Raw genomic sequence first — 16,819 nt, 5'->3', positions numbered from 1 at the left:
TATGTGATTAACAATTGATCTTCACTTTAAATAACAATTTGTAAAAATGAACTCTAGATTGTTTGTGTGGTTTGATATGTGCATTCTATTTTAACTTTAACTGGGTTGTTTCCTTATCGATAAGAATTTATATCCAAAACAAACCAAATCATTAAGTGGAGTTAACTCTTGAATGTTAATGAACCAAACTATCATTTATAGGATATGGTATTATTGCTGGACATGAAACTCAGGAAGTGGCTTTGCATATTGAAGATTATAGCTATTAAAACTTAAAAGTAAACATCATACATCATAACATGCAAGAGAGAAATGTCACAAATCCTTATTAATAATAGGCAAAAGGTAGGTCCAAGAGATAGAAGAGAAGATGGTGAAAATTCCTTAATCTAAGTCACCATGAAAAGAAAAAGCCAAAAAGGTATGGTAAATTTTACAAAAGTCTGTAAGATTTCTGAGAGATGCAAAGATTAGAACAAATTTCTTAGTACAAACTACATCTAAAAAATGTGTGCCTGTAAAAACAAGATCAGATTCGGACTTCTATACCTTCCTTCAACAAATGCTCTTTTACAGTTTGAATAGGCACCTGTAATTAAATGGCAAATAAACTAGGATCAAATTCTATGACTGAATAAACATGCTTGACTAAACATTCAGTCATTGTTGTTTGAAATTATGAATGGCCATAAATGTTCATGAAGCGCGTATAAACAAGGGAATCTGTACCTCCTTTCTGTGAAAAATGCCGGCAGCAAGCGCAGCAGAAGCATTTGTTTTCGCGAACACCTCAGAGAAGTGTTCAGCAGCACCGGCACCACTACTTGCGATCACCGGGATACTTACAGCATCTGAGATCAACTTAACTAAATCTATATCAAATCCTTTTCCTTGACCTGAAACATTTACAGAAGAGAAGAGTACATTAGAAGACAGGAAGCAGAATTTGTGTATAACTAGGCTTAAAATATATCATCAATTTATCCCAAAAGCTAATAACTTTGGGAAAAAATGAAGAACTGAAGAAGGCAAAGAACAAGAAAAAGTAAACTAAAGTCATTGTTTTTAAAATTAAATAAAACAAACCAAATAGGTTATACTTCTCAACTTCCATTTATCGAAAAAGTCTGGGAAAAAAAAGAAAAACCAAACCAAAGAAAAAATATTCAGCAGGAACCAATTAAACAGAGAGTTAGATTTACCATCACAGTCTATGCAGTTGAGTAGTATTTCTCCGGCACCAAGTTCTTCAACTGCTTTCGCTAACTCATAAGCACCTATCGGCCGGCCTTCTCGCCCTCCATTTACCTTTGCACAAACAAAAGTAAGTATTAAGAACGAGGAGGACAATGATACCTTGGGATGAAAAAATCAAATGATTTCATCAACATTCTTTCCCTTTAATGATGTTTCAAGATCTCTATAAATTACAATCTCATGACAAGATGGCTAGTTTACTCAACAAGTTTAATAATTCAAAGCGAATATCATTTATTGAGAAAAAAAACCGGAAATATTAAATGAGATAACAAGGCTTACTGTACACTGATACCAGGCATATTCCTCTCCATTTGGACCTAAAATCAACATAAAAAGGGATTCAAACACTTAATATCTCTTCACTATAAGATGGATGTTTCTGAGATTATGGATGTATATAGAAGATCAGAGATGTACATCACAAAATAGAAAATAGGAGGGAAAAAGAATGTTTACCTCGATTTGACACCCTTATAGTCTTGAACTGAACATCTGTGGGATTCTTTACATACACCCTACGAGGATCGATACTAACCACCACTGCCTGCACGGTGAAAATTGACCATTACATTATACCCAATTATCTCTATACATGCATCATACTCACTCACTGAGGAATATCACTTTGGCAAAAGGTTCTTAATCTATCATACCTACAATAAAGAGAAGAACTCGTTATCTTACAAGGATGAGATCAAAAGAGAATGTAAGACATGCATATATCAACTACCAGATGTTGACTTACCTGATTTCCGTAAACTCTGGAAATCTGCTCTAAGCTGGTCTTTCCAGTTTTCACCTAAAAGACCACAAACACCATATAAGAGGTCAACGCAAACTATCAATGTCTGTGTGCGCGTGTGTAAGTGTGTAAGCACATATTATTAGAAAAAATTAATGGGTTGAATTCCATACTCCAGTTCTCAGATATTCTTCTGCAGCATAAACTGCGTCACTTCCAATGGATATCTTATCAGCTCCGGACCTAAAATATTCTGAAGCAACTTGCAAACTAGTGTAGTGCCTAAGAGAACAATTATTATGATGAAAATCTTAATTGATAATTTAAAATCAAAAGGAAATCTATAGCTTGAAACTCGAAAGTATAAACACCATATTGACTACTAAACATACCTGCCATTCGCATCTGTAAAATCTCTAATCCCACCCCCAACTGTCAAGGGTACAAAAACATTTTCTGATGTGTATTTCAATACCTATGAAGCATGACAAGCATGAAAATACATTGTGGATGTTGGATAAACTACAATTTGAAACAAACTCATTGAAAATGTTCATTTTTTTTTTTTTTTTGCATTTCACAAACCTGCAACATTGGCAAGTCGCCAAGAGGGAAGTCACGAAAACCAGTAATATTTAGGAAGCTAACCTGCAATTAAAGGGTGAGGGAGGGATTCAATTAGAAACAAAATTCTTCATAATACGTGTATTGAATGGAAAGGTAAAAGGCATACCTCATCAGCACCATCTAAATAGTACTGTCTAGCAAGCTCAACTGGCTTTCCAAGATTCCTCACCTAATATTACAAAGATCGTTGTTAGGTAATGAAAATAATCTTATTCCCAAATGAGAAGAAAATCCAGATGCTGACTGCAGAAAATTTAAGAGCACTTGAATTGATTTTGTAGAAGATGCTCCTATCTTTTTTGTTTAGAATGACGCACAAGTTATGCTCCTATCTCAAATATAGATATACCAAGAAAAGAAACAGATATACAACTACGCAAGAGGTTTGACTTCAAGACTATACTCATAAGCAATTCAATGAAAGGCCAACAATTAGCCGTGTCTTTGCGTCAGCACAATAAATAGATTATTTGAATAATTGATTGAAGTTTATAACTGGTTTTCTTTTTTATGAATTATATAGAAACAATGTCATAAGTTATAACAATTATTAGAAAATGTATATTATCTAGCATACCTCCTTCTCATTTGTGTTTTCTCTTACATCATACTGGTCTCCTTTGGTTACAACAAGGTCTCCCTTATCATTTGCCCTCACATCGAGACAAGCAATCACCTTAACAAGGCAATGATTTGTTAGCAAACCAAAATAACAAATGACACCCAAGCAAAAACATACTTGAAAAGAATTTTCATGAAATTACCCTTTGTGCAAGTTTTGAGGCTTTCCCTTCACCAGGCTTCTGACTTCAAATGAATATTATAAATGATTAGCTTACCATAGGTCACAATAACAGTATTAACAGATACAAAAAATGAGTATCAAGAGTTGTACGAAGGTCACCTTTGTCATTTGCGACTTTGGATACAAAAATCTCCTCAAAATAGAAAGACCAACATCTGAAAATTCATTTTGAGGAATTAGTAGAGAATTAAGACAGCTCATGAAAAAATTCCAATGGAAAATGTTTAGAATTTTTCCCCCATAAATTTTAAAAACAATACTCTTCTAATTCCAACAAAAGATTGCTAGAAACACACACACACACACGCGCCACAAACATGACTACTCTATTTTCCCCGAAAGAATATTAATGCATATAGTATACTAAAAACTTCACAAAGAGCAGCTGAAGACTAGAAGATCAAAAAATACTAGATAAAACTTACCTCCACTCTTTTCTGGATGGAATTGAACTGCATGCACATTTCCTCGTCTAATAGATGCTATAAATGTATCACCATAGTTGCAGGTGGAGGAGACCCATTCTTTGTTGTTATCAGACTGAAACAGAATAAGATAACTGTGTTTACTTAAAACACTCACAAATCTTCTTTTTGTTCCTTTTCTTTTCTTTCTTTTTCCCCCACCAATAAGTAATAGTCGAAAATCATGAAATGGAGATTGTAAAGGAAAGCATAACATACAGGCATGGCACGGTAAGAGTGCACAAAATATACATGGCGTTTTCCAACATCATCCAAAATTCCCGAGTCCTTTGTAATGTGTAAAGCATTCCAGCCAATATGCGGGACTCTAAAACCATTTGATGAATCAAATCGCCCAACAGTTCCAGGGATCAGGCCAAGACCCTTTACTGAGTCACACGTAGAGTTGTCAGTTCCCTATTTCACTAAGATTATTGAAAATAAAGGCAAATTGCCTTTTGCAGTATCCAGAAAGCTAGCTTTCTGTGTAATATCTATTAACATTGCCTCCCATAATTCTCTCCTTTTATGATCAGACCACATTAAAATTAAAAACAAAAAATCAACTGAGAGATTTATAGCTGACCTGGTCCATTCTCCTCACTGGATTCAAAAAGTAGTTGAAGTCCAAGACAAATCCCTAAAAATGGGCGATCCTTTTCGATATATGCACACAGTGCTTCAGCCATTCTGCAGAAACATGTTATCAGTTGATGGTTGACACTAGAAAGAAAATTTGGAAATTTTGACCTAAATGAGAAGATAGACTTTAGGGTGCAAGCGCTAAAAATCTAAGCTAATTCCAAATTTGGGAGTTTCCGTATTTCCTACTTGTATACCCTCAAAATCTTTAACCTCATCCTCTTAGGAATTAGTTCATCATTTCATCTGTAAACCCCACTACATAACTTCTTTTTGCATAGGCAGTTAGCTCATGGTGCTAATGCAGACAAACTTAAATTCTTAATCCAACAGAAGACAATGAATAACCAAATTGTTACCACAGAATTCAACTACTTTAACTAGCAAACAATCAATCCAGCTACAAGCATAGTAGAATCATACTACTTGATCAGACAAAATATAACAAAATTAAAATAAAAGGAACAGAGAAAACAATACCCTGTCTTGTTCAAGACATCCATGGCATTGCCGAATGCTCCAACACCAGGAAATATAAGCCGGCTTGCATTCAAAATGTCTTCTGGAGTTTGCACCTAACATTAACAACAACAAAAAGTTATCTTTTTTTTTCCTCTTCTGAAAGCAACCCCATTAAGAAATGGCATAAAAATTTTACATCTTTGATATCAAAACCAAGGTGCTTGATAGCATTCCTAACACTTCGAACATTGCCAGCCCCATAATCAAGCAGAGTCACCACTGCACCACAGAACAAAAGTCAGAACGGTAATGATAATAAAAATTGAAAATTTTACATAAATCTCAAAAAGGGTATCCATGAAAAGAGAGAGAGCAGACCAGAATCACTGGTAGAAGAAGAAGAAGCACGAACAGAGAAGCTTCTTGAGTAGCTGACGTTGGTGGAACGTGAGGTTTTTATGAATGAAGGATTTTTATGAAGAAAAAGGAATGAAGAAGAAGAATATGAAGGGAGAGAGATGGTGGGTCGCGAAGCAGAGTAGAAATGGAATGGCGGCGACTCCATTTCTGGGTGTTGGAGCTTGCTGACTCTGACGCACACACACTGTATCACTCTTTCTCTGTTCTTCCTCTGATTCTCTCTTACTCAAACCAAACGCCGTCGTTTTTCTTTTGTAAGCCTATAGATCTGCTGTTCAACTTTTACAAAAATATTTTTTTAATTATTTTTTAAAAAAAATAAAAATAATTTTATGTTCTAATATTTATATAAAAATATTTTTTATTTAATAATTATGTTTAGATATAATAATATAAAATATTATTTATTTATTTATTATATTAAAAATAATTTTTTTAAATAATTTTTTAAAAAAAAATCTAAATTATAACTTTCACAAAAAATATTTTTTAATATTTTTAGTATTTATATTTTTATTATTAAACTTTTACAAAACACACTAAAAAAAAGATATTTTTACAATTAATAATATTCAAACAAACTATATATATATATATATATATATATATATAAAAACAAAAAAGAGTGGCATAATTGATAATATCTTTTTTTTTTAAATTTAAAATATTTTATTTTATTTTATTTTATATTTTTTATGATATCTTTTAGTTTGACATGTCAAAAATTAATCCAACTCAGATTTAAATTCTATTTAATGATTTGCTACTCACCAATAGATTGGATGCAAATTGCAAAAGACGGAATTAACAAATAATAATATTTTATTAAAAAATATCATTTTAGTAATTTTAGTCTCAAGCTTTATTTTCTCTACTTTTTTAAAATATTAATCTAAAATCATTTGTTTTTATTTTAGGCTAGAATTTATATAAACATAAAAAATAATTAATTACATTTACTTTTAATAAGTTTCAAAAAATTTAATTATTTTTCAAGTATGCTCATAAAATTTATTAAGTACTCAAGTTTATTGTGTTATCTAATAATAATAATAATAATGAGTGATAGGTTGAAGAATATGTTGGAAAGGAATACAAAAGATTAATCAAAACAATAAATTAACTATTATATTTTATACTCTTTGCTTAATTGAAAGCCAACATGTAAAGTTATCAAACACCATTGTGCTTAATTAAAAACACCATTTTCTAAGTGGTCAGCTCACTCGTCCGCTTAAGCAAGTGTCGGGGGTTTGAATTCTGCCTTGTGCATGCAGCAACCCATTAGCCAGCAGTAGACCCTTAAATGGAGCTCCGATCCGCGACGAATTAGTCCTTGACCTATCGGGTTGGGGTATACCGTGGGCAACCAAAAAACACCATTGTCCTTGGATAATCAAGGTAACTAGGTAAGGTAATAAAAGAGAAAAGAAAACCAATCTTGAGGGTCATATTCAATTTTATTCTCATCAAGCTTGTTACCATTGATTCCTCATATTCAAAGCTATTCTCATGGAAGAAATAACGCACAGTATAATTCTTTGCTTAACCTCTTAAGTCTCCAAAATCATCCATCATATAAAAAACTAAGTACAAAAGAAAAGAAGGGGAAAATGAGAAGCATTTTCATTTCATAGAATCAACACTAACATATCCAAACAAGTTCCTAAGCAAAGATGATTCATCTTTTGTTTGCACTTGTGATGATTGAAATGGCATTCATATTGATTCTATCTTTTGCAAATCCAATAAGAAAATTAGTGATCAAAGGGCTTGATCTCTTGAAACAAGGAAGAGGTCCATTGGTCACAAAAACAGTGGCAACAACAATGTTTGTTGTTTTTGGATCCACCATTTATACCATAACCAAAATCCAAAAGCGTTCAAGTGAGAGTGGTGGATTAATTAATCCAACTGATGAAGTTCTAATGGCACATAGACTCCTTGAAGCATCTCTCATGGGTAAATTAAATTTCCTGAAAAATATTATTTCTTTAATTTAATTTTTTGCCTTCTAATAATGTTTGTATATGTGTATTGATATCTGCTTAATTAGTTTCTTAAAGGTACACTTGGGAGGTTTAAATTAAATCTCATAAATTTCTCTCATTTTTTTTAAAAGAAAATACTATGGTTAAATAGCTTTTTAGACCTTTAAAATTAATAATTTAATGATTTCTGTCCTTATAAAAAAGAAAATATTGGTCACGGATCAAAATGTCTCAAAAGTAGGTAAAAGTTTTATTGGAGATAGGTACTCATATTTTAAACCGTAAATGTAAATTATTTAATGGGTTAAGTACGATTTTAGTTTTTAGGGGTTGAAAATTTTTTTCGTCCCTAACTTTTTTTGCTTACAAAATCGTCCATAAGGTTTAACTTGATTTTTGGTAAAATAAACGATTTTAAAACTAAGTTAAATCTTAGGAACGATTTTGTAAGCAAAAAAAGTTAGGGATGAAAACAATTTTTAGCCCCTACCTTGAGAACTAAAATCGTACTTAACCCTTATTTAATCTATATACATGATAATGAGATAAGTAGAGATTTAATTTATTTCACTTAATTGTGGAATTTTTTTCCCTTTTTACCAAAACAGTAAAAAAATAGAGGGATCACAACCATAAAATATAAATCAATGATTTTATATGTATTAAAAAATTTGTTTGACCTAAATTATGCCATAGACATGGTTCTTGGCAAGAAAAAGAATTTTGATATGCCACCAATAGAATAACATTGGATTGTTTGAAGAGGCTTCATATATATGTTATTAAGCTTCTCCTTAATTGGTATATTATTATTACATGATAACATAATACATTATGAATATATCATGAAATCATATGTTAAAATGAGGATTATTTTTGGGCAGGATTCTCTCTATTCCTTGGATTGGTGATAGATAGGCAACACTACTATACAAGAGAGATTTTTTCACTAAGAAAGAATTTGGAAACAGCCAAGAAGCTTAAATAATTATGAGAAGGGAGAGAAGGCCATAAATTATATATTAAAGTTTATTTGAAGATGTATCATGTTCCCTTGAATGAATGTTCAAAAATTTCATAATTGAATTTCAGTTTGATAAGTGTATATAATTATGTCCCATTGGTGTTCGTAGTTAATAATAATTTGATTTATTTTACTTTTAGAATCTAGTGTATATGAATAAGTTTCAAATTAGAAGATTTAGTTTAGTAATGTATGCGCTCCCATATTCATATTGCTTACTACTTGAAGAGTCTCAATCTTAAGACACCATTAATAATTCAATACGGAAATATTTGGTAATCAAAGAAAATAAGTTAAAAACAGCCATAACTTACCTTATTTAGCATTTATTAATTGTTGCGATAATTAATTAATGCTAAATAAGATAAGTTCTGGCTGTTTTTTTTGTCTACCTAGCATTACCCAATTCAATAATGTTAGAAACCAATATGGTTCCAGCAAAAAATCAGCCAAATATTTTTGGGTGAATTCAAAACCTCTACGTGGATGGTGTTTATACTAAACATTAGGATGTTTATTTTCTTTGTAAATTGAATGGTTCTGAATCAGTTTTCTGATTTATCATATTTTAAGCATTTGGAAAGAGAAGGAGGGTGAAGAGACGGAAGCTAATTGAATCAATTTCCGTGATTCATGTTGCAATAATACTGAACGTATCTCCTCCTAATTTGAATATGGTGAAACATTTAATAACCAATATTTTAAATCATAAATAAATAAAACTAATTACTATATTTATAATTAATTAAGTTGTTCCATTCTTGGTTGGTTTGGAGTTAGTTCCGTATACTTTCCCATAATTATATATTAATTAAACCACATTATAGCCACCAAGATCAAGCTCATATACACTCAATAGTATAACAAATTCAATATTATTTTTCCACCAATATATATAAGCATACAATAGCCAATTAAAAACAATAATAATGCTTCATCATGATTCTTGACCAACAAGATTCATAGCACAACACTTCATCAAATCTAAAAACAATAGGGAAAATGGCATAACCATAAACTTGTGATACTATAGGGACAAATAATTATAGATACCACTCATAATATTATTGTAGGTGGCCAAATGAGAATTTTAGGTAGATTTAATTTTTTTTTTTTTTTTTGGCTATGGAGAAAATATTGGTGGTTGTGATAGTGGTGAATTTTGCTCAGGAGGCAACACTGGCGGCGGCAATGGCAATGGCAATGGCGAAATTTGAGGCGGAGGAGGCGATATTATTGGTTTCACCGGCGGCATCAATGGTGGAATACTTAGTGGCGGAGAAGGAAATATTGGTGTCACCGGCGCCGGCGGCAAAATAGGTGTGACAGGTGGCCCGGGGACCGGTTGTTGAATAGTTGTACACAAACCATTAATGCAAAAAGTTCCAAAAGGACATATGTTACCACATCGACCACAATTAAATGGACTTATATTTGTGTTTAGACACAACCGGTTACAACATTGGTAGTTAAATCTACATCTTATACCACATAAACCGCAGTTGTCTATGTCGGAACTCACATCGACACAAGTATTTTGGCAACAAAAAAGTCTTGGAGGAAACTCACCCGCACTACACACCCACGGCCGTTGTTGGCAGTTGGTGATGGGTGGCAATTGGTTTGGTGTTGATGACATTTTGGTAACTTGTTCATTGTTCACTTCTTTTGGTTTTGTGTTTGCCTCTATTTTGGTTAGTAATAGAAGCATCAATGTGAGAAGGGCTAAAGACTTTGATTTGGGATTCATGTTCAAGAATTTATTGGCATTGAGGTTAGGATTTGGAAGGTGTATTTATAGGTTTATTTCATAGGTAATGACAACTTAGTTGCTTGTCTAACAATGTGGGATCACATGTTTTTTCTTGCATGGAAGACTAGCATTGTCTCATGCATTGGGCGGTGGACGGTGTGTCTTGGAGTTACAATGTTACATCAATTGACTAACAAACATGATTTCATCATCAATTTATGTTTGGATTATATTATTACATTGAATCCCGCTAGCAAGTCAATGGAGTATTTGTACGATGTGTATAATGGACTATTTATTTGGCCTAATATGAGTTAAAAAATGAACATTTAGGATAAAATACTACTAATTTCTCAAACACAATACACTCATACTATCCAGACCATCCAGGTACTAGGAGTAATAAACATCTGATCTGAATCGACCCCCATTGTACACATTGCACAGATACTCCATTGGAGTAAAACTCGAACTCGCAACCTCTAGGTGACTATGAAGAGATTATGCCATTTGAACTATAACTCGTTGGCTCGGTTTAAAAAAAAAAAGATAAAAAATCATAGTTGTATTATTATATTTGTTATAATATTTTAGTGTCGTTTGATCTATATAGTGGTTTTCATTGATCTTACATGTTGATATAAAATTTTGTTGTTAGAAAAAATACATGGAACTAACTTTTAAGTAACCAATATTAGCTAAATTTTTTATTTGTTGTAACATTATTTTCTTAACCCTCAATTTTTAGAAAATTTAGGATTTAGAATTTAAAATTTAAAATTTAAAATTTATTATTCATAATTTAGAATTTAAAAAAAGTTAATTGATGTTGACCGAAAAAAATTGACTCGTTAATTGAACTATGTTCATAAATAGCTATTAACAAAAATATTATGTACACACAAAAAATTAGTATATAAATACATGTGTTATTTAATTTGTTTTTAATAAATTTAATATTTTAATATATATTTCATATAGGCAGTTGATTTTTTTGGTAGATTTAGACTATATAACTTCAAATAATACATAAAGGTGTACAAAGAATGGGTGAAAGAATGAAAATCATGGAGAGGTTAGCTTTATGCTATTCATAACACATTAAGAAAATCGTTGTCCTAACACATCATTTTCATTCTTGTCATATGATTGTTGTATGCTTGGATTGCATTAATTAAAAGCGTGTATAGCAGCTTTAAGACTACTTTTGTGTTGATGGATCCTCAAAACAAGGCATCTTACAAGGGTAGTTAAGGCTTTTTGCATTGGCATGATGCTAAAGCTGTGTCATGAATGTCAATGCATGAACTATAAGCATGGGATGGTTATAGTAACACACATGAAATGGCAATGCATGCCTTAAGATAATGATCTCTAGAACATTCATTATAGATAGTATCCTATTTGGCATTTGCACAACTATGTTGTCTCATGTGATATTGACTCTATATTTTTGTCCTATCTTAAAGAAAGCAAAAGTATGGTTAATCTTGATTTGGTTTTAGTGAATATTTTAGAATGAGACCTAAAAAGCTTGTACAAAAATTTTATGTGCAAATCATCTAGAAGTTCTCTTTTTTAGGGGTGAGCACGGGTCAGTTGGTTCGTGTTTATGATAAAATTAGAATCGAACCAATCAAAATATAATTGGTTCGGTTTGGTTCAGATTTGCATTTTTTTGTACATGTATCCAAACCAAATCAAACCGATTAAGAACGGATTGTTTCGGATAATTAGGTGCTCGATAACTTTGAAATTCATGAAAAAAAACTAAATTTTTATTTTAAAAATTCAACAAGTACAATAAACATGTAACATTAATAGAAATAATCCAAACATGTTAAACACCAAATATATTAAAAACTAAACTCATTAAAATCAAAACATATTAATAATGAATAATCATTGTCTAATAAAAAAGCCATATATATTTTTTTATTTTTTTATTTAATTAATATATGATCGGATTTGTGGGTTGGTTCGGGTTCCGCACCCCCAAAACCAATACTCGAACCAATCACTAACAAAAACCATCAGTTTGGTTCGGATTGGATCCGATTACCCATTGATTTCAGAACTAATTTAATTAGTTTGGTTCGGATTCGGATGGGTAATCGGGTACCCGCTACCCGTGCTCACCCCTACTCTTTTTAGGTGTAATAGCCAATGAAAGTTGATTCAAGTCTTACATATTTTAGGTGTAATAAAAGCGTTTTACAAAGTCATATAATCACATCCGTTAATTGAATACATGTGTAAAACTACTTTACACTGACAGTGCATCAAAATTAAATTCTATTTTATAAAGATGCAAATTTGATTGTAAACCCTAAACTTTGAATAATATCAGTGCTTGAGAATCCATAGTTGAAGCATTTTTGTGGATGGACTTCAAAGGATCAGAACTAAATTTACAGAGAGATCAAAAAGGGAAAAAATGATAATAAATTAATAATATGGATAATTCTCAAAATGTGATCAAATTGATAACTTGATGATAGCACATAAACGTGTTAGAAGGATCATAACTTGATGTTAGAACTTAACAGCAATATCAAATGACAATAATAGATCAAGAAAAATGAAAAACTGGCATCATCTCAAACCAGATTCTAAAGAAGAACAATCACTAATATGGTCCTAAAAATACAGCACATACTCAATATATACATGCTTTATAACTAAATGTGGCAGGTTTCTGGCAAAGAAATGAAGAATTAGGTATATTCATACATCATGTCAAGCAATTTCATTACACAACGAGCACTTACAAGTCAACATTCAGCTCATGAGAGCAGTTATTACAGAAACAACATCGCCTTATCCCACTAGGTAGATAGGGTCGACTACATGGATCAAACGGCTACATGAGAGTAGTTATTACATATTACGAAGTCAAAAGACGGCGCAAAGCATAACAAAGCAACACAAAGCCACATAAAAGCAAGAACCTGCATACATAGCATACTTGCTTATTTGGTTCATTAAGGCACAACATAATGAAACTTAAAAGTAGCTTCTACCTAGAAGGTAGAAGAATGATTGTAGCAATGTTTGTTGTTGACATGAATAATGAAAACCTTGTTACTGAAGAACAAGGCATTCTTGTGTACCAGCTACCATGGCCTTGGCAGGACGAGCCTTTGATTTCGCTGCATTGACTTCCTCCTCGGAGGTTTCAGCCTTGACTTCCAACTCAAAAGAGGCAATGGCTTCAAAGATAAGAGCATTGACCTCTTCAAACCTCGCCTCAGAAAGCGAGACCTCTGCGAGAAGCCTCCAAGCATTGGCTTCGGATGCCTCTTCGTAATCCTTCTTCCTCTTCAGAACCATGTGGCCGCTAATCTCCCACACGGCAGGGTTCACTTGAGTGTCAAGAAGCTCAGCATCCACTTCTCCAAGAGCTTGTTTCTCTGCATAACACTGTTCGTCTAATCGCATCAATAATCTGAAAATTTTGGATATTTTTTCGAAAGATGAGTGATTATCGAGAAAGATTTGTACCTGTGGCAACAGAAAGACTTGTTTTCCAGAATCAGCAATAAGAACATTGTAAGGTATGTTGTTGTTCTGAAGGCAAATGCAAGCATCCGAAACAATGTTTGCCAAATCTTCCAGTGTATCACCACCCTCAAAGACGAGACCTCTAACAGGATACTTCAGGAGTTCAGAGATCTTCACGCCAGCGTTCGATTTGGCAATTTTCTTGGTTGGAGCCTTCTCAATTGGAAAGGGTGCAGCCAAGTAATAAGCCTGCACAATTCAAAATAAAAACCAAATTGCAATTCAATACTGACAGAATATGTAATCTCCAGTAAACAAATCTACATAACTACTAAGGTGTCATGCTAATCTTATGACGATAAGTAACCGTTACCTGGAAATGAAGATGGTTAATAGTGGCGAAAGCGCCCAAGCTGTTGTAACCCAGACGGAAATATGGATTTCCAGCTTCTGCTGCCATGTGAAGTGCAAGCAAGAAGCTCTCGTGATCAATCCTTTGCGGCAAGCACTCGAAAATCCGGGGAATCAGTAGCACATGCCCATACTCAATAGGACTCACCTGTTAAGAAAGACCATCACATATATAAAGTGTCTATCATATATATATAGTTTAATTAACCATCAAAGACATAAATTGAGCATAGGTTAAGAAAACATACATTGATAGCAACAAGGCTAGGAGAATTGTCAACATCAATTGGAGCATTTGGAAAGAACTGGACTTCCCCATCGTCGCTGGACTCGAATTGGAAGAGGAGCTCTTCCTGGCCAACTTTAGTGAAGTTGAACTTGTTCTGATCAAAAGGCTGCAGGACCTTGTCGACACGGAACTCAGTCGGCCTCTTCTTGAGGTGGCGTCCCTCGTTCAGCTGTGCAATGAAGCCGTACTCGCCCGGAATCACCTATACAGAAAAATCACAGAACACATGAAAACCAATCCCATATACATATCTATGCATCTAAAACTCTAAATTCTCGAAGCTTAAAAAGACTAACAGGTAACATCAGATCCCAAAATAAGAGATAAATTAAGAGAAGGAAGAAACAATCTGGACCTTGGTTTCGCAGGCAGTAACATCATACCGGAAAAGCCCTCTTTGCATACGTTCTTCCCACTGCCATCAAATGACTTCCAAATTTCAATGAACAAAAACAAGCTGCTAAATGCTAAGACTTTAAAAATAGGAAAAATCTTAACAAAAAACGAAACTTGAAGAACTAAATTACATAAGAAGACTTGTAATTGTAAATAGTTTTTCATGATCTGAAATTCAGAGTTCCACCATTACCTCCCCAAGAATTAGTGAATCCAAGAAGGACACAGGTGGCTCCCCACATTCTTGGAGTGCCAAGTCCTTCCCTTTAGCTTTCTCAAGCCTTTTGAAGGCATACAAAGGAAGCTTTGCCTCTGCTCAAAACCAGAAAACACAAATCAATCACAAACACAAACATAGCCCATAGGAAATTATAAGTTGCTTTAAATAAATCACAAGCACTTTTTTTTTTCAAAATTATAAGTTACTTTAAATAATATTAAGCTGATCCAAACACACAACATAAGTTATATACTCTAACCAAGTAACCAGAAAGAAAATAATACATGTTATATTCATGTACCACAAACATAAAACAATAATAACAAAAAGAAGGCATGATAGAAGAATTCCAAGTTCCAAGTACCTTGAATGCAGCAGCTTTTGAGGCAGTTACGACCGCATCCTCCAACAGGGCGAGTAGCCTCTCCACCCTCCTCTTTTTGATAATTAGAAACAACAGTAGGAACCCTCTTAATTCTCAACATCTTCTCTTCTTTTTTTTTTTTTTTCTTTTCTCTCACTCACAAAAAACACCCCAAACAAAGCAAACAAGAACAAGAAGAAGAAGAACACAAAGATCTCACTATATTTGCAGCTTAAGTTAACTTAGCAGAGGCTTAAGAAAAGAAGAAAAAGTAGCAGAAAGAAAGAAGCAACTACTCTAAGCAACTAAACTAGAAGAAGGAGGAGGAAGAAGAAGAGCCGCCACCAGCGAGGAAGAGGAGGTCGGAGGGGCTACCACCTTCAGAAGGCAGAGCACCACGCCCACCGTGCGGCGAAGGGTTGGATGTAACAACTACGCAACCCTTGCGTCGTACAGTTCGGACATGAAAGAGAACCCGAGATGCTCCGTGAATAGCCGTGATGTCTGCAACTCTTCTACCACAGGGTTAACACCCTCTCCGAGAATTTGTTATGCGAATGAATGAAAGCTGAGAATTTGAGAGGTACCCAACATGCAGAGGGATGGAAAGTTTCGAGCTTTGGAGTTTGGTGGATGGAAAGTGTGGTGAGCGGAATGCGTGGTTATATAGAAGAGATAAGAAGGGGAAAGAAATTGTCGAGAATTTGGGGCTGTGAATCAATGAATGAATGGGTTTTGTTTTGTTATGTGTGTGTGTGTTTTTGTGACTTTGTGTTTGTGTTTGCAACCAACTTACTTAACGTGGTGGCTTCAGTACTTCTCAAGGAACAATTGGCAACAACTATATTTTTTTTAGGGCCGTTACGTTACCAATAACATTTCTGTCAACTTCTGCTAACTCTTATTTATAACTGTATTTAATAGAAGTATCTTTGTGAATGTGTCTAATAAAAATATCTTTTTTATAGCTATGTTTAACAGAAGTATTTTTATAGATATATTTTCTAGATGTGTCTCTTTATATATGTGTTTAAAATATAATAATTAATTATCGTTGACAATAAATTGACAGATAATATATTGGTACCCTATATTTTTTCATATTTTTAAGTGTTTTACTAAATTATTATCTAATATCTTTGTGAGTATTTATGGGATAATTATTGCGTTTCTGTTTCTTAGAATCTTCTTTTAAATAAATAAAATAAGGAGATAGTTTTAATAAAGACATTAAAAATGTTTTTTTTTAAGATTGTTTACACGTATCATGTTATTACTGGATATTTTTATTAAATTGATTAATAATTTATTTTTAATAAACTAGATTAAAATTGATTTATTATAGCAATAATAATAAACTCAATTATTTGCATTATAATTATTAAATCCAATTTGATTCGATCGAATTATACAATCTAAATCGAATATCTTTAAACTTTTTGGTA

At 33.0% G+C, this 16,819-nt stretch overlaps 4 protein-coding genes across 4 annotated transcripts; 1 reads left to right on the top strand and 3 right to left on the bottom strand.

The window, feature by feature from the left end:
- Positions 1-313: 313 nt before the first annotated feature.
- Positions 314-5,676, bottom strand: AT-HF (HIS HF). Its single transcript, XM_088492570.1, has 19 exons — positions 5,381-5,676; positions 5,199-5,281; positions 5,021-5,115; positions 4,485-4,588; positions 4,118-4,287; positions 3,860-3,974; positions 3,534-3,589; positions 3,394-3,432; positions 3,207-3,305; positions 2,736-2,798; positions 2,588-2,650; positions 2,395-2,477; positions 2,176-2,284; positions 2,006-2,059; positions 1,717-1,804; positions 1,540-1,577; positions 1,203-1,308; positions 730-896; positions 314-589 (listed from the first exon to the last, which is right to left on the bottom strand). The coding sequence occupies exons 1-19, from the start codon at positions 5,565-5,567 to the stop codon at positions 530-532; spliced, it is 1,779 nt and encodes a 592-aa protein (XP_088348696.1). The 5' UTR covers positions 5,568-5,676; the 3' UTR covers positions 314-529.
- Positions 5,677-7,037: 1,361 nt separating this feature from the next.
- On the top strand, positions 7,038-8,533 carry LOC107608756 (B-cell receptor-associated protein 31-like protein). Its single transcript, XM_016310481.3, has 2 exons — positions 7,038-7,384; positions 8,298-8,533. Exons 1-2 carry the CDS (start codon positions 7,099-7,101, stop codon positions 8,399-8,401), a joined length of 390 nt encoding a protein of 129 aa, XP_016165967.1. The 5' UTR covers positions 7,038-7,098; the 3' UTR covers positions 8,402-8,533.
- A 741-nt stretch (positions 8,534-9,274) lies between these two features.
- On the bottom strand, positions 9,275-10,190 carry LOC107606550 (uncharacterized). Its single transcript, XM_088492569.1, has one exon. It carries the CDS (start codon positions 10,185-10,187, stop codon positions 9,561-9,563), a length of 627 nt encoding a protein of 208 aa, XP_088348695.1. The 5' UTR covers positions 10,188-10,190; the 3' UTR covers positions 9,275-9,560.
- A 2,727-nt stretch (positions 10,191-12,917) lies between these two features.
- VTC2 (GDP-L-galactose phosphorylase 1) lies at positions 12,918-15,665 on the bottom strand. Its single transcript, XM_016310675.3, has 7 exons — positions 15,375-15,665; positions 14,984-15,102; positions 14,750-14,809; positions 14,354-14,596; positions 14,068-14,253; positions 13,695-13,943; positions 12,918-13,613 (listed from the first exon to the last, which is right to left on the bottom strand). The coding sequence occupies exons 1-7, from the start codon at positions 15,493-15,495 to the stop codon at positions 13,275-13,277; spliced, it is 1,317 nt and encodes a 438-aa protein (XP_016166161.1). The 5' UTR covers positions 15,496-15,665; the 3' UTR covers positions 12,918-13,274.
- Positions 15,666-16,819: the final 1,154 nt, after the last annotated feature.

Source organism: Arachis ipaensis, chromosome B7, assembly GCF_059453495.1.
Source record: "Arachis ipaensis isolate K30076 ecotype BB chromosome B7, ASM5945349v1, whole genome shotgun sequence".
Classification (NCBI taxonomy): Eukaryota; Viridiplantae; Streptophyta; class Magnoliopsida; order Fabales; family Fabaceae; genus Arachis; species Arachis ipaensis.
The sequence above is the reverse complement of the archived record's forward strand: the minus strand, read 5'-3'. Positions and strand labels throughout refer to the sequence as shown.